This window comes from Pantherophis guttatus, chromosome 4 (genome assembly GCF_059756535.1).
Source record: "Pantherophis guttatus breed Tessera chromosome 4, ASM5975653v1, whole genome shotgun sequence".
NCBI lineage: Eukaryota > Metazoa > Chordata > Lepidosauria > Squamata > Colubridae > Pantherophis > Pantherophis guttatus.
In genome coordinates this window covers 84,678,329-84,702,279 of record NC_142066.1, presented here as the reverse complement: position 1 = coordinate 84,702,279, position 23,951 = coordinate 84,678,329, and the positions used below count along the sequence as shown (strand labels likewise).

General features: G+C 39.7%; 1 protein-coding gene across 5 annotated transcripts in view; it reads left to right on the top strand.

Moving 5' to 3' along the window:
* AVL9 (AVL9 cell migration associated) overlaps positions 1-23,951 on the top strand; it is a 96,192-nt gene that overhangs the window by 56,216 nt on the left and 16,025 nt on the right. For 4 of the 5 annotated variants that reach the window (XR_015734234.1, XR_015734235.1, XM_034434975.3 and 1 more), the window contains exons 6-12: positions 959-1,025; positions 2,038-2,078; positions 2,293-2,331; positions 5,638-5,707; positions 13,494-14,041; positions 17,523-17,657; positions 21,018-21,237. Coding sequence is in view for 3 of the 5 variants with exons in the window: in XM_034434975.3 (XP_034290866.1) it covers positions 959-1,025; positions 2,038-2,078; positions 2,293-2,331; positions 5,638-5,707; positions 13,494-14,041; positions 17,523-17,657; positions 21,018-21,237 (1,120 nt within the window). In the remaining 2 variants the exon portion in view is untranslated. The remainder of the gene's footprint in view (positions 1-958; positions 1,026-2,037; positions 2,079-2,292; positions 2,332-5,637; positions 5,708-13,493; positions 14,042-17,522; positions 17,658-21,017; positions 21,238-23,951) is intronic. The other variant, XM_087894083.1, reaches the window with a different exon arrangement.

Below are 23,951 nucleotides of genomic sequence, written 5' to 3'. Positions count from 1 at the left end.
ACACAGATAGTCCTCATCTAATGACTGTTTGTTCAATGATAAGTAGCACTGATGAGTGCTGGTTAATGCCTGCTCCCCAAAGTTACATGATCAAAATTTGGGTGCTTTGTAGCCCATTTGCACTTATGACCACAGGGACTCTTCAACTCCCACCTGCCTATCTCTCCCTCATCTTTGCCCTTTAGGCCACCTGCACTTTGCTACCTCTGCTGGTCTTGCCACCCTATGGTCTGCTGGCCCCGATTTTTCTCAGAGCTTAAAAAATCTGCTTCGGAAGTTGGTATCCTTGTCCAAATTGCATGTAGCCCTTGTCTAATTTGAAAGGCTTGCAAGAAGGTCAAAGTTTTAAGAAGAAGGCCTAGTGCAACAGCAGCTGCTTTGCAAAGGGCCAAGCTGAGTGTGTGCCTGAACAGCAGCAGCAGAAGGAAGAAAATGCAAATGTCAGCTGGGGATGGCAGGGCTCACCTAGCCCTGTAATTCAGGCCTGCTGAATGTTAGTTTCCTCTTACCTGTTATTTATAAAAGAGAAACACTAGATCCAACCTGGTGTCTATTGTTAGTAAGCTAGAAGGCAATTTCTAGCCAGAATCTGACAGCGAATTCTGTATGCTTAAGAAAGAGTTATTGTTCTTTGCTTTCTGAAAGAGTACTCCCTCTAAAAGCTACTGAAACTATTGCTGATATTTTTGAAAGCTATATGCACACATTATTTGCAGAATAGCATATTGTATATAAAATATTTGCAAAATTCTATTAAAGCTACATCTAAAGCAGTTCTTGAACCCCAGGATTCTAAAGGATGGATAATTATATCTTTAGAGACTCCCAAAAAATGTTAGATCTCTTAGAAAAAGTATTTTGGTAGATTTTTCTTATATAAAGTAGACCTTTTCCTTTTCCCCCTAAAGTTACTTTTTAAAAAAGATGCTCATGCTTTCAACATTTTATGGTTTTTCAGGAACTTTATGAACACATGAATAGCTCACTGGGAGGGAGCTCACTGGAAGGATCACAAGTTTATCTTGGTAAGCTATATATGGTAACATAACACTTCCAATTTTTATAAGTATTTTATTACATATAAAGCTTAATGCCAATCCTGTAAGTCTGAAAAAATTACCAGTAATTTTGATTATCTTTCCCATTTGTCATGATTTGTGTGTCATATAAAGCATTAGGTCGTATAAAGCATTAGGTTTTATGTTCAATTCATCTTCTTTTTTTGCATTTCAATATCTTTCTAAGGAATTTCTTACAAAATAGTTTTTAGAAACCACAACCACAGTATTAAACATGTGTTATTGAAACAGGTCATTTAATCTTCCTTCCATTTTTCTTTTGGAGGACTAGATATGAAAAGTTAAAATCCAAATCACTTTTGAGGACGAATAAAATAGCTGGACTTTTTTCACTATAATTTTATCCTCTTCTTCTTCCTTTAATTCATAGTGCCAGCAAACTTCTCTAATGTATAATGAATCCAAATCAATTTACAGTATATGACAAAAGTTATTGCACCAAGTTTACACAAAGGAAAATACAAATGACCAACAAAGTCACATCTTGTCTAAAATATTGATTATAGTAAATAAATACGGTAATATAATGGTCAATAATAAGAAATAGTATTATCAGTCGATATTTCCTTCAAAAACCTGCCCCATGTTTTAAAGCAATACTAGACAAAGAAGACATACAATGCAACATTTTTTTCTTAATGGTGGTAGAAATCCAGTACTTAAGGATGCTTCTCATGGTAAAATGAATAATGAGGCAGATCTTCACTCTAGCTGCTTATAAAGACTATTTACATTCATCTATCTGACTGTAGAGTTAGAAATCTTACACTGTGAAAGTTTGATGTTTTATACAACGATATATTATCTAAATAACAGGTCACAATATTGCATTTCTACCACCCCAGAGAATGAATTCATATGTATAGTAAATGGAAACAGGTAAGACTCTTACTTAGAAGATTTCTAAGTGTTAGTTGCATTTATAGAAATGTGTCATTTTCCTTTTCATTGTTTTTAGGCTTGTCCCCACGAGATCTTGTTCTTCAATTTAGACACAAGGTAGGTTATAAAACTGAAATGTGCATAATTATTTCCACTTCTTTGAATCTTAAAGAAAACAATATGTAGTTACAGATATAAGTAAACAAAAGAAAAGTGTCTGGATCTATATTGCACATTGACATGACACTTGAATACTTTAAGCATAGAGTCACTTATAAATATATTTCTGGACTGCTAATGTTTAAGATCTGTCTTTCTTTATGTTTTAAAGGTTTTAATTCTTTTTAAGTTGATTCTTCTAGAAAAGAAGGTAAGATTATTCCCATATTTTCTAAAAGGCAAAATATATGACTTCACTAACATTATTTCATTAATACTTTATGGAGATGCATTATTCCATTATGCAGTTAGCCAGGATGGAGAGGTGCTTATTGTGTTTTTTTGCTGTAGATTTATTAATGTTTCCATCAATGTTATTTGTTATCTTACCATAAGTTACTTTGCTTGTGAAATTAAGTCTCTTACTTCCTCTCTCTAAACAGACACATAGATGTCCACTAGTGATAGGCAACCTGATTTACGTTACTTATGCATTAAACAGATTTTTAAACTAGCTAACTCTTTGGATTTTGAGTGGCATAGCACATACAAAAGAATGAAATGAAAAACCTTTATAGAATTCCCTGGACAGAATAGCAACCAAACTTTCTTTTCCACTTGCAGAAGCAAAAACAGTCAAAAAGACACCAACCCAAAACATAGAGGAGGAGCCATGATTATAGTGGTATTTTAAATGTTGGTACGGCAAAGGTCTTTCAAATGTTTAGTCTACAACATGTATCCTCTGTTGGCACTGATTATTGATCAAGAGAATGTAATCCATAACAGGCCTTATCTTACATAAAAATCTACAGAAGCCGTTGATCAGAAAATATAAAATATATTCATTATAGAGAATAAAAGAAATAAAACTATATAGTTGAATCTAGAAAAGAAAAGAGTATCCAAAATAAAAGTTTTAATAATCAAAGTAACAGCTTATCTTCCATACATATACTCCAACAATTGGTTGTCTAAAGCTCTCCACTAGGTTTTGATGTAAATTGCTGCATAATGGTCCATAATGCTATATTATAATGCAGCTAAGGGAAGACAATGCATTGAATAATTAGTACAGAGCTCCCCAATCCCAGGCCGTGGCCTACAATAGGGCCATGGCTTATTTCATACTGGGCCATGGAAGTGATGAGTAAGCACACGTGTGTGAAGTGCAAGTGGCCCTTTGCGTATGAGTGCAAGCACCCTCTGCTCATACACAAAGTTCTAGTCATGTGAATGGAGACTGTGTGTGCCTGCCACTCGCACCAAGGGAGCTGCGCGTGCACACGCAATGGAAAGGTTGGGGACCACTGAGTTAGAACATTTGTACAAATAATGACACAAGAAGCCGATTGTGTTTTTAAAAGCTACATTATACCCTCTATCCATAGTTTCAATCTTCAGTGGGATAGGATAATGCTCACAGTTATACCCAGGGCTTGCTTAATTTGTCAAAGAAACATTATCATGTCACAAACAAGGACCTAACATCTTACACAATATTTTATCAACCGTTACATTACTTTAAGCCATATTCATAAATTCATAACTTTTCAAGAAGTAATAATACAGATTGCAACATATTTTGTTTGTGGTTGTTATTGTACAGGAGGCATATTAAAACAGCTATATTAAAAATGGCTGAAATATAGGTAAATAGATACTACTGATCATCATCAATCATCATCAACCAATCTTTATTATGGTCACAGACCAGCAAATAAAAGCATTAAAACGATAATAGTAAAAAATAAAAATAAAAGACTGAATAATACATTCCGATTGGTAGTGGATTAACAATGGGCAGTTAAAGTTTGCCTAATTTTACATATAGCATAGCAAAATTTGGCCACATTCAGAAAAACTACTTCATATGGATCTGATAACAATAATTGCACATAAAATAAATCAGTATTTCCTAGATACTTTATTGGTTAAGGTATAATAAATTTAGTCCATCCGTCCTTATAGAAAATGCAATATAGCAGAACATGAACTATAGTTTCAATGGCCCCTTGTCCACAGGGGGACAGACTCACCTTATATGGTATTTTTTTATATTGGCCCTCTAAACTGCTGTGGGAAATGCATTGCAGCATGCTAAGGTTAATGTCCTTCAGATGTTTTAGACAGTTATTTGATATGAATTTCAATGTGAAGAAGAGCAAAGTTTTACATATAGGCAGGAAAAATCAAAGTTATAAGTACAGATTAGGTGAGACCTGGCTCAAAAACTATAAGGGGGACCTTGGAGTCCTAGTGGATGATCACTGAATATGATCCAGTAGTGTGCAGTAGCAGCCAGAAAGGCTAATACAATCCTGGGCTGTATAAACAGAGGCACAAAATTAAGATCACACGAAATATTAGTACCACTTTATAAAACCCTACTAAGACCACACCTGGAATACTGCAACCAATTTTGGTCACCATACTACAAAAAAGATGTTGAGACTTTGGAAAAAGTTCAGAGAAGAGCAACTAAGATGATCAAAGGCCTGGAGACTAAAACATATGAAGAATAGTTGCAGAATTTGAGTTTGGCTAGTCTAAAGAAAAGAAGAATTAGGGGTGACATGACAGCTGTATTCCAGTATTTGAGGGGCTGCCACAAAGGAGAGGGGGTCAAATTATTCTCCAAAGCACCAGAGGGCAAGACAATAAACAATGGTTGGAAACTACACAGAGAGAAGCAACCTGGAATTAAGAAGAAACTTCCTAACAGTGAGGACAGTTAACCAGTGGAACAGCTTGCCTCCAGAAATTGTGGGCACTTCTTCACTGGATATTTTTAAGAAGAATCTAAACCCGTGATGGTGAACTATGGCATACGTGCCACAGGTGGCACATGGAGCCATGGCACGCGAATGTTGCTCTAGCTCAGCTCCAGCATGTATCAGCCAGCTGATTTTCGACCTTCCGGGCCCACCAGAAGTCAGGAAATGGGCCATTTCTGGCCTCCGGAGGGCCTCGGAAGGGGTAGGGGAGGTAGTTTTCATCTTCCCCTGGCTCCAAGAAAGCCTCTGGAGCCTGGGGAGGGCGAAAAATGGACCTACAGGGCCCACAGGTAACCTTTTTGCCGTCGCATGACAAAAGTGGGGGGAGTGCGGGGCGTCATACACGCATGCACAAGGGGGTGGGGCAGGGGTGCATTGAAATGGTTTTGGGTACACGTGCGCATGACGCCCCCACCCTCCCCCACTTTTGGCACACAATGGCAAAAAGGTTAGCCATCACTGGTCTAGACAGTCACGCTCCCCCACTTTTGGCACACAATGGCAAAAAGGTTAGCCATCACTGGTCTAGACAGTCACTTATCTGAAATGGTATAGGTTCTTCTACTTGAGCAGGGAGCTGGACTAGAAGACCTCCAAGGTCCCTTCCAGCTCATTCATTCTATTCTATTCTATATAAATATCTTGCTGTTTAAAGGGGGAAGTTTGACTGCTTCAGTTATACTCTGGTTTCTTTTCAGATCGTATACTACTGACCTATCTTTTTCCCTGCTTCTTTTCAGGTTCTGTTTTATATCTCTCCAGTTAATCGGCTAGTGGGAGCATTAATGACTGTCTTATCACTATTTCCTGGTTAGTATGTATGAGTATGTGTATGTTCTTATCAAAATGCTCCTTGAATCCGTAGCCATTCTTAATTTAAGAATTTAATTTATTTACTTGAAATCCATTCTGAATTTTAAATGGCCTAGTTCCCCCCAAAAGAAAGAATTGGCAGGAAAGGTAAATGTAGACAAAAACCACGTGTAATGTCCAGCTTCCCCACCTTGTCAATTTAAATTGCCAACTACATAGAAATCAGTTCTAAAGACTCTCTGGCATATGATATTTTTATGAATTTATATGCACATAAAGCTCTAAGAAGACATACTCCCCAAAGACAAGACTAATTCAAAAAAGCATTAATATTAATTCAGCTAGTAACTATTGATAATAAATATTGCTTGTAAAAAAAGATATCATATTGTATTTAATTGATCTACAATAATTATATAACCAGCTATTCTCACATGAGTCATTGTCACACACAAAATACACAAGTACATTCACCAATATTCCCTTCTTTTCTTCTGATAGAATTAGCCCAAAAAAGGTGCAGAAAACATGAGGAAGTTGCATGAGGAAGAGAACAAAAGGGCAGCTAAGCTAGTTGGAAATGATGCAAGGAGAAAATACAATTGCATGGGGGGAAAAAATGAAAAAAATGTGTTTCAGAATTACAAAAAGGGCTAAAAGTTCAAAAAACAAATAACCCTCCCAACTCATGCCTAATTTTCAGGTTAGTTTTCAAAAGCATATATGCAGCCATCTGTACTTTCTCCCATTTATTTGAGTATTTTAGTGAGTATAATACAACATTCCCTCCCAAGGGGAAAATCTTTGCCTTTCTTTTGGGTAAGGATTGTACTCTGAAACATTTGTGTCTGGCAGAAGGCTTGTAATATAATCATTTTTTGCTAACCTTGTAACAATAAGAACTTCAGCCATGGGTTTTAATGCTAGAACCATTATTAGGAGCCAAAGGAAATACTTGTTGAGAATTCTATATAAGGGGAAAATTTGAGGCATTTATAACAGCTCCTGTCAGCCTTCAACACAGGCCAGCTCATGGTATAGATCCGTGATGGCAAACCTATGGCATACGTGCCCAAAATGGCATGTGGAGCCACGTCGCCTGGCACATGTGGCGTCGCCTGTTCCTTTTCCGGGTTTCTGACTCACATGCGCACGTGACAATCAACTGGCTTTTGTGCATGCAGCAGTGCTGGAAACCCGAAGAGCTGGTCTTCTGTTTTCCAGCTTGAGCATGAGCAGCGGCCAGCTGATTGGTGCATGCACATGCGTGGCAGTAACCAAAAGACTTGCTGGTCACCATGCATGCACCTGCCGGAAACCAGAAGTACATTTTCCGGCGCAAGCATGCCCCTTGGGCCACTCTGCTTTCTGGTTGCAGACCCGACAAGTGCGTGTGCAAAGCGCTCCCTTTTTGGCACTCGGTGCCAAAAAGGTTCGCCATCACTGATGAATACATAATAGAAGGATTTCTGGAACACTACCATACTTAAACTTGAAAGCCTGGCATCTAGCTTGAAAGTTACTGAATTTTTTGGAGTATAAGACGCACCTTTTTACCCCCCAAAAGGGGCTGAAAATTTAGGTGCGTCTTATACACCGAATGTAGCCCTGTCTACCCACTGGCCCCCACCCTTTGGCCTGTGCTTCACAGCAGTTACCTCCTTGCAAGCAAACAGCAAGAAAAAACAGCTCCTTTCAGCTTCAGCATAGGTTAATTAGCACAAGTTGATTAGATCGGCCTCCTGACTCTCAGCTGATTTGCTCTCAGCTGTTTTGCGCAGGGCTCTGCTGCTTGCTGCAAAGAGTGCTGGAGCAGATTTTTTTTCTCCTAGCTATGCTGAAAAATGAAACTGAAAGTAAAGCAGGCTCTTTGTTGCAAGGTGGCAATATGAGGCAGAGAGGAATTTCTTTTTCTTTTTCCTCACCAAAAAAGGTAGGTGCAAACCATGGGAAATTTAGGGCAAAAGAGGAGAGTTCAAGATTTTAAAACACAACAGAAAAAAAGGCAAAAATAAAAATGGGAAGGGAGAAAAAGAAAAAGAAATGAAAGAGAAAGATGTTATACATATTTAGAATTGAAATATGAATAGTAGTAAGAAATAAATGGGAAATCATGATTGTAAAAATGAATAATAATTGGAATATTTTTCTATATGGGCAAAACTTTGGGTTATTGGGAGAGTTTAAGATGTGAAAATGAGTAACATAAGGAGAAAGCTCTATTTAATTAGGGAATTGTAATAATTGAGATACTATTAATTGTATATTGTGTTGAAAGCAGAAATGGTTAAGTTGTGGTTTGGAGGATATATGGGGAAAATTATTTGGTTTATTATTATTGGTAAATATAATTAATTGATTTGTAAGAAATTGGATTGCATGGAAATAATTGAAATATTCATGTTCATATTGATTAATATACAAAAAAAGATAGTTATATAACTAATTGATTTATATTAAAATGTTGAATTTGTATTAAACAACTGTAATATTACATAATTAACCAATGTGAGGATGGATATAAAAATAGATGACAATGGGAAGGGGTATAATATAGAATAGAAGGGAAAAATTGAATTTGATTAAGATTAGAGATGAGGATGAAGGGTAATATTGTTTTTTTCAAAAAATAGATGAGGAATAAATATGGCAAAAAGGAAATACAGAAATTGTAAATGTAATTGAAATGACTAAACACTGTTTAAATTTGTGAACCAGCCAAATACTCTATTCAAAGAAAATATATTGTATGTTTGTATGTGTGTTTATCTAAAAAATAAAAAAAAAACTTTAAAAAAGACAACCAAAAAGGTAGGTGCTTCTTATTTATTTATTTATTTATTTATTTATTTATTTATTTATTTATTATTCAAATTTCTATACCGCCCTTCTCCTTTCGGACTCAGGGCGGTGAACAGCCAAGATAAAAACATCTATACAAACATCACAGTTAAAAATAAAGTTAAAATGATTTATAAATTTGGCCCATAATTTAAAACTTGTCAATTAAAATCAATATTAAAATTTTAAAACTAACCCTAAAATCAAGACAGACCGGCTAACTGAAAAAAATAAGTTTTTAGGGCCCGACGAAAAATCCGGAGGTCGGAGATCACTCGTATCTCTGGGGGTAGATTGTTCCATAGGGTAGGTACCACCACAGAGAAGGCTCTCCTCCTGGGGGTCGTCAGCCGGCATTGTCTGGCCGACGGCACCCTGAGGAGGCCCTCTCTGTGGGAGCGAACCGGCCGGTGGGAGGCTATTGGTGGCAGAAGGCGGTCCCGTAAGTACCCTGGCCCTAAGCCATTGAGCGCTTTAAAGGTGATCACCAACACCTTGAAGCGCACCCGGAAGTCCACCGGAAGCCAATGCAGCTCGCGCAGGAGAGGAGTCACATGGGAGCGCCCCGTCGCTCCCATAATCCCCCGCGCAGCCGCATTCTGCACCAGTTGGAGCCTCCGGGTGTACCCCAAGGGGAGCTCCATGTAGAGAGCGTTACAATAGTCCAGACGAGAAGTGACGAGTGCTTGAGTGACTGTGCGTAGGGAGTCCCGGTCCAGAAAGGGGCGCAACTGGCGTATCAGGCAAACCTGACAAAAAGACCCCCTGGCCACGGCTGTCATATGCCCTTCTAAAGACAGCCGCGCATCCAGGAGGACACCCAAGTTGCGGGCCCTCTCCGTGGGGGCCAATGATTCGCCCCCAATAACCAGCGATGGCGTCAGCTGGCTATACCGGGACACCGGCAGCCACAGCCACTCGGTCTTGGAAGGGTTGAGTCGAAGCCTGTTTCTCCCCATCCAGACCCGCACGGCCTCCAGGCACTGGGACATCACTTCCAAGGCATCATTGGGATGGTCTGGGGTGGAAATGTACAGCTGAGTATCATCAGCGTACTGATGGAACTCCACCCCAAAACCACGGATGATCTCACCCAGCGGCTTCACATAAATGTTGAACAGGAGGGGCGAGAGGACCGACCCTTGCGGCACCCCACAAACAAGGCGCCTTGGGGTCGACCGCTGCCCCCCTGTCAACACGGATTGCGACCGGTCGGAGAGATAGGAGAAGAACCACCGCAAAACGGTGCCCCCCACTCCCAGTCCCTCCAGCCGGCGCAACATGATACCATGGTTGATGGTATCAAAAGCCGCTGAGAGGTCTAATAGGACCAGGATAGAGGAATAACCCCTATCCCGGGCCCTCCAGAGATCATCAACCAACGCGACCAATGCCGTTTCCGTGCTGTACCCAGATCTGAAGCCGGACTGGAGCGGATCCAGATAGACAGCTTCATCCAGGTACTGGGGAAGCTGTCGCGCCACCACTCTCTCAACAACCTTCGCAATAAAGCGTTGGAGACTGGACGATAGTTAGCCAAAACAGCCGGATCCAGGGATGGCTTCTTGAGGAGAGGCCTCACCACCGCCTCTTTCAAGGCGGCCGGCAGGACTCCCTCGCTCAAAGAAGCGTTAATAATCCCCTGGAGCCAGCCTCGTGTAACCTCCCGGGAAGCCAGCACCAACCAGGAGGGACACGGGTCCAATAAATATGTGGTTGCGTTCAGCCGCCCCAAGATCCTGTCCACGTCCTCGGGAGCCACAAGATCAAACTCCTCCCAGATAACACTCTCAAAGCCTGCCTCAGTCATCTCGTCTGAACTAACCCAGTCGGCGGCCAAGTCTTCCCGAATCTGAGTTATTTTATCATCCAGATACTGTACAAAATCCTCAACTCGGCCCTTCAAGGGGTCCTCCCGCGCTCCCAGATGGAGGAGGGAGTGGGTCACCCTAAACAGGGCGGCTGGGCGGTTATCTGATGACGCGATAAGAGCGGCAAAATAGCTAGATTTCGCCGCTTTTATCGCCACTAGGTAGGTCTTAATATGAGACCTTACCAGTGTCAAGTCAGACTCGGAACGACTGGCCCTCCAACCGCTCTCTAGGCGTTTTTTCTGGCGCTTCATCTCCCTCAGCTCCTCGGAAAACCAAGGAGCTAAGTGAGTTCGGTGCCGGGTCAGAGGCCGCAAAGGCACAACCCGGTCCAAAGCCCCGGCAGCCGCCCTATCCCAGGCGGCCACCAGGTCATCAGCCGAGTCATGAGCTAGAGTCTCAGGAAATGGCCCAAGCTTCATCTGGAACCTATCAGGGTCCATCAGGCGCCTGGGGCGGAACCACCTGGTCGGTTCCGCCTCCCTGCGACGGGGTACGGCGGTCAGAAAGTCAAGTCGAAGGAGCGAGTGGTCAGACCATGACAAGGGTTCAATATCTACATCCCCTATATCAAGGCCACTCAACCACTGACCAGAGATAAAAACTAAGTCCAGAGTGTGTCCCCCCATATGAGTAGGGCCGTGAATTACTTGGGTCAGGTCCATGGCCGTCATGGAAGCCATGAACTCCCGAGCTACCTCAGATGTTTCACCGCTGGATGGCAGGTTGAAATCCCCCATGACCACAAGTCTGGGGGTATCAGCCGCCACCTCGGCTATAACATTGAGGAGTTCGGGCAGGGTCGTTGCCACGTGGCAGGGAGCCAGGTACGTGATCAACAGACCCATCTGCACCCCACGACCCCACTTCACAAAAAGGGACTCACATCCGGCTATCTGAGGTACAGTGGTCTCCCTCGGATCAAGACCTTCTTTTAGAATGACCGCCACCACCCCCCGCCCCTGCCCTGAGCTCTCGGCTGATGAAATGCACGGAAGCCTGATGGGCACATCTCCACGAGGGGAACACCCCCCTCATGGCCCAACCAGGTCTCCGTGATACTTGCCAGGTCCGCTCCCCCCTCCTGAATAATATCACAAATGAGGGGGGCTTTATTTACTACGGACCTGGCATTACAAAACATCAGCCGGAGACTCGGGCACTGAGACTCTAAGCAGCCTGGGGAACGGGAAGAGCTAAGGGGACCGGGGCACGCAATCGCTCGGAGATAGCGAGCACGTGCCCCCACCACATGATATGGCCCCCTGCTCCCGCCATACCTGCCCCTCCCACTCAGCGTGTTAATAGAGAAGCCCTCACTAGAGGGCATTCTAACAGTCCCCTTTCCCCCAGAGTCCGCACCCCCTACGGCACCATTAATAGCAGCCGGACTGGTCTCCAACCCCCATTGGTTTTCCCCCAAACCCACATAACCTGCCCCACCCTCAGAACCCCTTAAAAGTCTATTTTAAAAAGTCTTTAAAAAACCCCTCAATCCCCTTTTTGCGACATGCCACCTCTCGGGGTTCCAAGATCCGTCATTAAGGTGGGCCCTCGATCACATAGAGGGCCAGGCCTGCGAGAGGGGGGAATCTCGCAGCGCAAGAAGCTTTGCCCTAGAATACATTTTAACACTAGAGTGATAATACAAATTTGGCCTAGACATGGCCTAGGGGTTTATAATGATGGTTTCAAATGTCCAGGAAGCAAGACTAAGTTAATCGGAAGAGTCACCATTACCCTCTCACGGTAATGGGTAGGAGTCCTCACGTTCAGTCCAGCTGAGGGAAACTATCCAACCACCCTCTCACGGTGGTTGGCCATCCTAATCAAGGCAAGATGGAAAAAGTCCAAAAACCACCCTCTCACGGTGGTTTGGGCTTCCTGGCCCTGGAAAGATGAGTCCCATCCGCGGCGAACATAGTCTGGAGCTGGCTCCATCCATCCTCCCGTAACTGCCTTGTCCTCCATACAGCCAGGAGACAGGACGAAAGACAGAGCCAGGTCCCAAGCTCTGGGGAAGAAAGTCGACATTGGCCGATAGGCCGATAACAGGGCCAGAAAAAGGGAGGGGGGGGAGGCCATCCATAGCGACCCAATACTTGAGCCGTCCACCAGCCTCTCCAACCCCAGGTCTTTCCACACAAACCCTTAACGTCAGCCATGTATCCTTCAACCCCTGAGCACAATGGGGTTCAACTCCCCCATTTCAATGTCAAGGCTTGATGTTCCTCTCCTCTCCTCCAACGCCAACAATTCTCCAGCTCTCCAGCACCACCACCCTCGACCTGGTTGCCATGCAGCAGCCACCATTACCACAGCGTCGTCCTCGGCACTGGCCACACCCGAGCTCCCAGCGTTCCCCAGCGCCCCCGGAACATCCAAAAGAAACCCCTAGGGGCATCCAGGGTCAGGGGGGAGCTCGCTGGGCATCACCGCCGCCGCCAACGCTCTGGCCGCCGCCGCCTCGGCCAAACAGGGAGAAAAAAACCGGCAGAGCCGATGCAGCCGGGCTGTCGGCGTTCAGCCTCGGCGTTCTTCCACCCGCGCCGTCTTCCGGTCACTTCTCCCCAGCCATGAGGTTCCGGAGGGCGAAAAAGCCCTCATCAGGCTGGGGAGAGACTCCTCCAACTGGAAAAGGGGTTGCCGATGTTCATGGCAGCCCCAGAAGACCCCTGCCAGTCCACGAGCTGCCCATCCCTAGACGTGATCTAGACGGGCGTCGCCATCTTGGGGCATGCGCAGTTGCCCCAAGTGCGTCTTATACTCCGAAAAATACGATATCATATGCCATTTTCTACACCAATCAGAATAAAGGATTATTCTTACAACAATTCTTATGTTCCTTCATTAAAATTATTTCCAAACTCCGCTACACCTACTCAATTACACCAATAATTATTTACTTCATTGAAAAATAACTTTCTGAAAGTCTAGAAAGAATCATGGGTGTGTTGTATTTTTGCAATTAACTGTAGTTTTCATCTTAGCATAGTTTCCCATATAAATTGGTGATTGCTCCTATATAGAATCTATTAATCTCATTTATAATTTTTTTTAATAAATTCCAGGTATGATAGAACATGGTCTGACTGATTGCTCACAGTACCGACCAAGAAAAAACACAGCAGAGGAAGTTGGACAAGAAGTTTCGCCTCCTTCCACTTACTGTGTTTCTTTGTCTGCTCTGGCATTTTCAAATGCTAATTTTGATACAGTTGGAGAAGGCAAAAAATTGTCAAGAAACCAAGAAAGAGATACTCAGAGAGCAGATGTACCTTTATTTCAAATTGAGCATCAATCCAGTGAATTTCATGTCTGCCAGGATCATGAACAATACTTGAAAAATTCTTTACACACTTCTCCAGAATCTTCTGAAAGTGAATGGGAAACCTTAGATCCTAATCTCCTACAGGACCCTAACTTGAAAGAAGGAGAATGTGAAATTACTTCAGTAGCAGGACAGACCAAATTTCTTCTGAAGGAGTCAGTGATTTCCAAAAGTGTTCCAATTACTGTTCAGCCTCAACCTAATACAGGACATACAGTCTTTGTACCTGGACTTATTTCTGGTTTGGAAGAAGATCAGTATGGTATGCCATTAGCTGTCTTCACTAAGGTAATTCCTATAGTATAAAGGGGGACAAACTTTGGTTACCAAGTGCTGTTTTTAACATTTTTCAGGAATAAAGAGATGCATAGAGGGTAGGCCAGCATACGTGTAAGCAGGAATGGTTTGGAACAGGAGTGTCAAACTCAAGGCCCGCAGGCTGGATCTGGCCCCTGGGGTGCTTAAATCCGGCCCTTGGGGCCGGCCTGGAAATATTAAAGGACTGGCCTGTAGTGCCTCTGCCAGCCAAAATGGGCTGCCCAGGCCTCTGCGCAGCCTGTTTTTGGCCAACAGAGTGCTGCTGGAGTCCGGGGAGGCTGAAAATGAGGCATGGGGGGGACGTGCGTGCCCTCCCGTGCCCATTTTGGCCAGTAAAGTGCTGCAGAAGGCCATTCAGGCCAAAAACAGGGCAGAGGGGGCCACGCCCCCTTTTGGGCGGCAAGGTGCTGCAGGAGGCGTCCATCCCGTCTCCCTCCCGCTTCCCCCCCTGCCAGCCCACAGAGAACTACAATGCTGATCTGGCCCTCGAAGAAATCCAGTTTGACACTCATGGTTTAGAAGTTCCTAAACTACCTTTTTTAGGACATATGTGTATTTTCAAATATATTTCACTTCAGAATGAAAGGAAATTATGCTAATAGTTTTGAGTAATTATGGACAAGCACTGACCAGAAGCAAGCTTGGAGATTAAAAGTTACTGAGGTTGCCTTCATCTGTTCTAGTAATGAGCAATTCTCTAATTTTAGGAGTTCTTTCAAAAAAATGTTGTGTCACTACAATAGTTTGAAGAATGCCAGGGATCTTGATCGTAAAATGCTTTGAATAACTTAGGGCAGGGGTGTCAAACTCGCATCACGGCAGCATCATGTAATGTATTGGGACTTTTTTCCCCTTTGCTAAACCGGGCAGGGGCAGAGCCAGCACGTGATGCATCCAGCCCGTGGGCCGCAAGTTTGACATTCCTGATTTAAGGTATCAGTACAATTGTAGAAAAGTGAAGATATCAAATCAAAGCTGCATGTTTTTGTATTAATGTATTGATGGGACAGATAAACCCATTAAAAAGGAAATGAACTTAAGCACAATTTAGGCTTTCAATTATAACTATCCTGGTAATATATGATATCCTAACAAAGCCAGTGATGTCCAGCTTCTGGAAATCCTTTAGATAAATCGACCTTAGAGCAGGGGTTCCTAAAATGTTTGCCATCACACCTCTCTTTACTGTAATCTTAATGTAAACACCTCCCCTAAAAATCCAAACACCAAATGAATATAAATAAACAATGAAAACAATATTATGCTAGTCTATGACTATAATAAAGATTTAGTTGATAAAAACAAAACAAATAAACTTAGACAAATCTGCATTTATTGTAACAATACAACTAAAGATGGACAAGATTCCTATGTTGTTAATGTAACCACATGTCAATTAGATCTCTATCCCTACTGTTTGATGAAAACCCCCAAGATAGTGATAGCTAGGTGGGTTCAGGCAGTAATAAATTCATCGCTACAGGAGGAGATGTTTCTGGGACTCTTTAAGGAGACCCTGATTTACCGCCTTCTTTAAAAACCAGCTCTTGATCCCACCTGTCTTGGCAGCTTCCATCCCGTGGCCCACTTTGCCTTTTTAGGAAAGAAGATCCTAAAGAAGATGGTTGCTTGGCAGCTTCACAGGATCTTGGGTGAAACAGATTATCTGGATCCCTTCCAGTAAGGTTTCAGGTCCGGTTATAAGTCAGAAACAACATTGGTCACACTTGTGGATGATCTCTGGCAAGAACAAAATAAAGATCTATCCTTGATCAGATTTTAAAACTCTGTCTTGGTTGCTGTTTTAAATTTAGAAAGAATAGGGACCAAATATAGCTCCTGAAGAAGTATATTCCATAGTCATGTAGCAAAACAGAAGTAACTCCTTCTTGTACAAATAACTAAACATGTAGTCAGAAGGCATGATGGCATAGAAGAGGCTACAACTTTCAGTGTGTGTGTGTGTGTGTGTGTGTGTGTGTAGGATAGACAGACAGACAGACAGATAAATGGAGCCTCTCAGTATGGAGGCATCTGAAGAACAATCTGGCTGTAAACTATTTAGGATTATCACCAACAGTTGAAATTGTGTCCCAAAAGTAATTGACAGTGATTTGCAAACGATATGCCACATTTCACACTAAGTACAATTTCCAGATTAATTTTTCTCATAAAAAGCATATTGTAGTAATAAAGATGAGGTTTGATTTACTTTATTGGGTAATTCAGTATTTTTTAACTTTGGCAAATTTAAGACGTATGGACTTCAGTTCCCAGAATGAGTTAATTTATAAGTAGTTTTTGTCCAGATGTTCAAGGTAGCTGTCATGGAAATCACACTTCATTTTATCTCCACAATAAATCTTTGAGTAGATTGGCATGAGAGAGTAAATGAATGAATGAATCAGTGGACTTATATATTTGAAAATGGAATTGAACTTGGATCCACCAATCATAGACCAACATTTTAAATGTGATAACGCATCAACTGGCATTGATAAATATTGACAAATTCAGTCAGTCTAGGAATGGATTGCAGCTGGTACACTAATTGTACAAATACACAAGTGCCATCTGAATATCAAGAGAATCCCCCATACTGCAAGCTTGTGATTTGGGGCAAGTATAACCTCATCAAGAATAAGCTAAGTTTCCATTTCAGAGTCCAGTTATTTATTTACCATTGAACATCTATCATTTCTGGATTTCATTTCAATTTGTTTCCTTCATCTAGCCCATTATTGAACCTCACCATATTCAGAGATATTGATTGCTTCTTTAGGGCTGCGTCATATTGAATAATAGAGCTGATTGTCATCAACATATTGATAGAACTTCACTTCAGAACTCTGGATAAACTTCCCTGGTATTTTCATGCAGATATTCAACAATATGAAGAATAGGGAAAACCATGTAGAATTCCAAAGGTCAATAGCTAGATGTTGAATCATTTGAACATGGCCTAAGAGAACAATGCAAAACACTGTCCCATGACTTCATCTTCATTCTCCCAGATAGGGTAGAAAGAAGTATGAAGGTTGATGATGCTGTAAACCATAAAAAGGTCCATAAGATCACATCATTTCCAGGATAAGTCATGTGTAAGCAAAAAGTCTCAGTAAATATCTAAAAGTTCAAGGCATATCTGTTCAGTATCATCTAAATAATACCTTTCAGCAACATTGGAAAAGGCAAGTTTTTCCCACTCCTCTTCCCTCCCCAGCCTTTTTATGCTGCTTGGACTTCCTAGTGAAGACCATAGGTTAATTCAATGAAACAATCATCTATTGTGTTTCTTTAAAACAAAAATTCCACAGTGGTAAATAAGCGATAGCTAATGCAGTAAATTATAATCATTTGCTTATATACTGTACATTAAAATTGTTTCTCCAGTCCTTCTGTCTTTCTAAATTATAATGCCATGCATGATTAATATTTTTCTTGATTTTAGGGATACCTTTGCTTGCCATACATGGCGCTGCAACAGCACCACCTTCTCTCTGATGTAACAATCCGCGGTTTTGTTGCAGGAGCCACCAATATCCTCTTCCATCAGCAGAAACATCTAAGTGATGCTATTGTAGAGGTGTGTATCCTTTTCTTTATAATTTCTTATAGTAATTACCTCATGGAGCAAAAGACAATTTATGTATTACAAGGTTCTAATTAAAAAGTTTCTTAAATTTTTATAAAAAATAATTTAAGATTTTGGAAAGACATGTCATTTTTATAATCACATGGCAGACAAGTGATACACTTCCTTATGTGTGTGTTTAAGTGTGTATACATACATACATACATACATCTACATGCGTAGATAAGATTCTCTTTGTAGATAAATTTATCAATAATAGGTAGTGAACATGTTTAAAAAAATATTTTCAAGATTGAATTTAGTCACTGTTGAAATACCAAAATTCAACTAATCGACCTTTCTAATCAAAGTTCTAAAAAAAAAAATATTGTAAAGATTGGGACCTTCCGTTTGACGTCGCGGCGTGATCAAACATGGAAAGCGGGTCTCTGTGTCGAGTTCTCCCCATTGGTGGGCTCCAAAAGGAGCCAAAGATGCCTTGGAGGGGCAGTGAAACAAAGAGGGATGCCCTGCAAGGTCTCGGAGAATCGCAGCTCTCCTGTCTGACCCGGGACTTACTTTCCTTCTCAGCCATGATGAGGAAAAAAGACAGGCTATGATAGCTGCCACGAAGTTGGAACAACTGATGACCATCTAAGCTTTGAGCTGTCCAGATTTTGGTGAACAGTGTGGAACTGGGTGAGAGGATTTTTTTTTTACCTGAAAGTTAACCCCAAAAGAGAAATCTAGGATTTACTCAGAATATCTGTTAAAGCAGCGATCAAACACTTTGAGAAAACTACCAGACCGGAAAAATAGGATTAAAGAGAGAAAAAAAAAATTCTTCAAAATGTAGGAAATTGGATTCTCAAATTGGGAAAACGTGACATTGGGAAGGCAATTTAAAATGCTGGAATTACAGATTTAAAAAATTAAGACTGCTTCTATAATTGAATTACAATTTAAAATAATTAAAACCAGATTTTTAGTAATAATATTGAAATTTAACCTGAGAGTGCCACCAGCTGGTGAAAGGAAAATATACAAGCCTGAGACTATCCATTTAAAGGACTGTGAAAATATTTACTGGACTATATACATCTACCCAATGATCACTGGAGATTAAAATGTGAGAATAGGGAAGATACTTAATTAAAGTGACCTGAACATTAAGTTATATGACTGACTCTATAAAAGTGACTTAAAGAGGCTTGGAACCTCCCTGGACTATGTAAATGGAACTCACTGACTACTTATGGAATATAAAGAACTGTGATTAGGTATACTTTGAAGAGTAACCTCAGGTTTGAACAAATGGTTCTTGGGCTATTGGTCAAAAGTGTAATTTATTAAAACAAGATAAGATGCAACATAAGGAGGTAACAAGCAGAACTTGGAATGAGAACGAGATGGACTGGATGTTTCAAAGCATAAAGGATATGATACAGAAAGAACATAAAGCGATTTTGGAATTAATGGATGGCATAGATCAAAAATTGGAAAATATTATACAAAAAGACAATGAGTATTGACCACGATGCCCAAGAAAGAAAGAAGCTACCAGAAGGAACAGAGGGAAAAACAGAATTGAGGAATCAACAAAAAGAAGATAACGAGAAGTCATCAATAAAATTAATAATGTTTGATGAATCAAACCAGGGAGAAACATTCTAAGAGATCTGAAAAGAGAACGGGAGAAGCAGGAAGATACTTTGGGCAGGGAGACAGGGATCTGGCTGATAATTTTAAAACTAGACAGTGGAAGAGGGTAGGGATGGGAGAAACACTTATATTGACTAGGCAGGATGTAGACACAGATACAGACAGAGATAAAGATCTAAGAGAAGAATATGGGAGGCAAGACAAAAAAAGAATAAGTATTAAAGAATTGATGCGGATAAGAGATGATGGATAGAAAGTGGATAGGAAAAAGAAGAAAGAAAAAAATTCTCTTTTTCCTTTTTTTATAAGGGTGGCAGGAGGAGAAATTAGAAGAGAGATAGGAATGTGTTCAATAAGAGATTGAGGGATTACTTGTATATATATCTTTATATGATAAAACAAAAGTAATAATAAAATGGGAAAATTAGAGACTGAATGATGGTATTACTAAGTAAGCTTAAATAATATTGTGATTGGTAAACATTGAGCAATTAAATAACAAAAAGAACATATTTTAATATAAACGTGTATTAATACTAGAATTATATAGACTGGATGAAAGCAAAGAATATGAATAGAGTTATTTTGTATGTTTAAATAATATTGTGATTGGCATTAGAATAATATATTGAGACATTGAATAATGAAACAATGAAGGATAATATTTTAATATAAATAGATTCGGAGTGAAATATGGGAAATATGAATAAGAACTAACTATTAAAAATGGGAAGATTAGAGATTGAATGATGGTATTATTGAGTATGTTTAAATAATACTATGATTTGCAGTGGAATAATAAAGTGAAATAATGAATAATAAAATGATGAAAGAACATATTTTAATATAAACAGGTGTATTAATAGTGGAATTATATAAATTGGATGAATGTAAAGAATATGAATAGAATTAATTTGCATGTTTAAATAATGTGATTGGTATTAGAATTGCATATTTAAATATTGAACAATGAAATAATGAAGGATAGTATTGCAATACAAAGGGAATGTCTTTTAATATAATGGTGACATGAATAAAAGTTAGAATAAAGACAGAAATAAGAGAAAGGGGGAATATTAATATACACATTTTTATAAAATAAGATAAGTGCAATGATAAGAGGGAGGTTTAGAAAGTGAATGGCGGTAGTATTATGTATGTTTAAATATGAAATAATGAAAGATTATAATTTGATATAAATGTGTATCACTACTAGAAATATATAAGCCGGATGAATGTGATAACTATGATTAATAATGTCATTTTATCTGTACTGAAATGTATGGCACCAGGTGTCACACTGTTCACGCATTGATATATATATGTAATATAAAATAAAAAACTTGATTAAAAAATATTGTATTAGGAGCTGGTTGACACATTACAAGCCTGCGTATTGTTTCTTAAAGTAAGCTTTCATAACTCCTTGTAAATTATTGAATACTTAAGTCCCTTGATAGTTACTATTCTTGGAGAGCTTTTACATTATCACCAGCTTTCCATTTCTTCGTTTGATAGAATTGGATGTGAGCACAGGAGAATCAGGTTACCAGGACTACAATGAATTTGTGATGTATTCTGAAATCTTTCCATATAAGATGAAAAAGAAGTCTTGTTTACTTTTAGAAATTGGAATAAATAAGTACAAATAATTGTTTCAATCACCATCTCTACCCCAATTTTTTTTCATTTTGAATTGTTCTCAATCAGATTGAGGAAGCTCTTGTCGAAGTCCATGATCCAGACCTTAGAAAAATCTTAAATCCTACAACAGCTGACTTGAGATTTGCAGATTTCTTAGTGAAGCATGTAACTGAAAACAGGGATGATGTCTTCCTGGATGGCACTGGCTGGGAAGGAGGGGATGAATGGATTCGAGCCCAGTTTGGGTCATATCTCCATGCCCTACTTGCTGCTACAGTACAGTCAGGTAAGTTCTGGAATATTTTGATCTGTAAATTTAAACAATCTTACAAAATACTTTGTAATTGTCTAGGAGAGTCTAGGAAGGGAGTGTCAAAAAAATCCAGAGAGTAGGATATGGCCATCTTAATTATTGATCGAAAGACATTTCCCTATTAAAAATATTGATCACTTATACATTCCCATGACTAATTAATCTATCAGTTGCCATCCAAAAAGTTGAATGGATTTCGTATTGTGAAAATGACTTTTTAGAAACTAAATTGATTGGGCACAACTCTGAGTGGCATGGTGTTTGGCTAGTACGAGACATAATATTTCAGTGTTCTGTACAAGTTCATCTCAACTGCCCTTGTAATCTAATCTTCATATTTTTGGCTTCACTGGATTCATCTAGATTTAGTCATGGTTAAAACCTCTGGAGAAGAGTAGCTGAAATTGATTAAGTGTGTTATGACTAACTTTTCCACTGATTTCAATGCATCTGTTCTAAATCTTAAGTCTGTATCTAACCATTTCATTTGTACTCTTTACCAGCAAGGCTTTGAGGCTTAAAGAAAAGGGCTATGTTTTCTCTGACAATATAGAATTCACACTAGTAAAAATTGCAGAATTAAAATATCTTTAAAACTCTTTTTAAATAGTCCTATGCTGAGAGGTTTTATGCTCAGGATATATGAAAATAAACTGTCTTTAGTTCTTCAAAACCAATTGAATAATTGCAAAACTTTTATTCTTGGATATTTATATTCTTCTGGATAGAATAATGTGTGATTTGAATTTTGTAAAATAAAAATTATGTGTTTACTTTTTTGAGTAAAGATACATTTATGCCTTTGCTTATTACATTCGAAAAATCACTCTAATCCCATTTCTGTTTGGGTAGGGATTCATCAGTAGTCCTTTCAAAGAAGAAACTACTTTTAGTAGCATGTGTCATCTCATAATTTAGAATTAAATCATGGATATTTTGGGATATGCAGGAAAAAATATAGTCATAAAAAGAAACTATCAACTTTTTCAAGCAGCTTTGTTCCTTCTCGACTAGATATTTCTGTATCCACCAATCTTATGATGGTTTTATGCTACCAAAGTGAAATAAAATTCTTTTTTTTTTATTTCAAAAGTTTTACAGTTACATTTTCACCCCATTTTCCCCCACCACCACCCACCCCAAACATCCCAACCTCCCTAACCCTCCCTAACCCTCCCCTCCCCCCAGACTTCCACACAGTATACTCATATCAGATAAAAAAAAACCCTTAGTATAAAACTTGTATAAAACTTGAACCCGTCCCTCCCCCTTATAATTTTTCTTTTTATCTTCATTACATTAAAATATTTGTAATACATTTTTTTCAAATAAAAGCTATTTGATACTTCCTAGTTTGATATTTGTTCTGAACATATTCTATCCACTTTTTCCATTCCCATTCATAAGTCTCTTGTGAACAATCTTTTAAGTATGCTGAAATCTTCGCCATCTCTGCAAAACTGGCCATCTTCAAAGTCCATTCCTCAATAGAGGGCAGAGCTTCGTTTTTCCAATATTTACCTATCAACAATCTTGCTGCTGTTATCATATACAATATCAATTTTGTTTCACCCAATGTAAAACCCTTAACTATATCCAATAAGAACAGTTGTGGAGAAAATTGAATTTTTTTCTTCAAAACATTCTGCATGACCCACCAAATTTTTATCCAAAAAGCCTTAACTTTCCTACAGGTCCACCAAACATGGTAATATGTAGCATCCAAGCATTCACATCTCCAACATTTTGGCTGAACATTAGGGTACATACATGATAACTTTTTGGGGTCTAAGTGCCATCTATAAAACATTTTGTAGAAATTTTCCCTCAAATTCTGCGACTGTGTAAATTTAACATTCTGAACCCAAATTTTTTCCCATGTTTCCAACATCACTGGTTCTTCAAAATTTTGAGCCCACTTAATCATACAATCTTTAACTAATTCGGTTTCTGAATCCCTTTCTAACAAAACATTATAAAGCCTTTTAATATGCATTGGACCTTTCTCTTTTATGTGTCTAACCAATTCTTCCTCATGCAACATAATACCAGTTTTTTGATCCTCTTTCCATCTCAATTGCAATTGATTATATTGTAGCCAGGTTAAATTAATCCCTTCAGCCAACAGTGTCTGTAGTGTCTTCAACTGCCATCTGCCCGCATCTGTAAAAAGAACCTCTTTATATAACCCCCCCCCCCCGAGTGACATTATATTTGTATTCCACAAAGTATGACCAAGATCCAGCCATAGCGGTATTTTATAATCCCATTTGAGTCAGTGCTTCTTCCAAACTCTCATCAAAGAGTCTCTAAGTATATGGCTTTTAAATACTTTATCGACTTTATCATCATAAAATAAGTAGGCATGCCATCCAAATTCAAGATCAAAACTTTCTGCGTTCAATATTCCAGTCTTTTTCCTTCCAAACCAATCACTTGTTAAAGTCAAAGCTGCTGCATCATAATATAACTGTAGGTTTGGTAATTTAAGACCTCCCCTTTCTGGAACATCTTGCATAATTTTCAATTTCACTCTCGGCTTTTTCTCGTTCCAGACAAACTTATTCACTCCAGCTTGCCACACTTTCACTTGTTTATCACTTTTAAGCACCGGAATCATTTGAAACAGAAAAAGAAATCTTGGCAAAATGTTCATCTTAACTGCTGCTATTCTTCCAAGTAGAGAC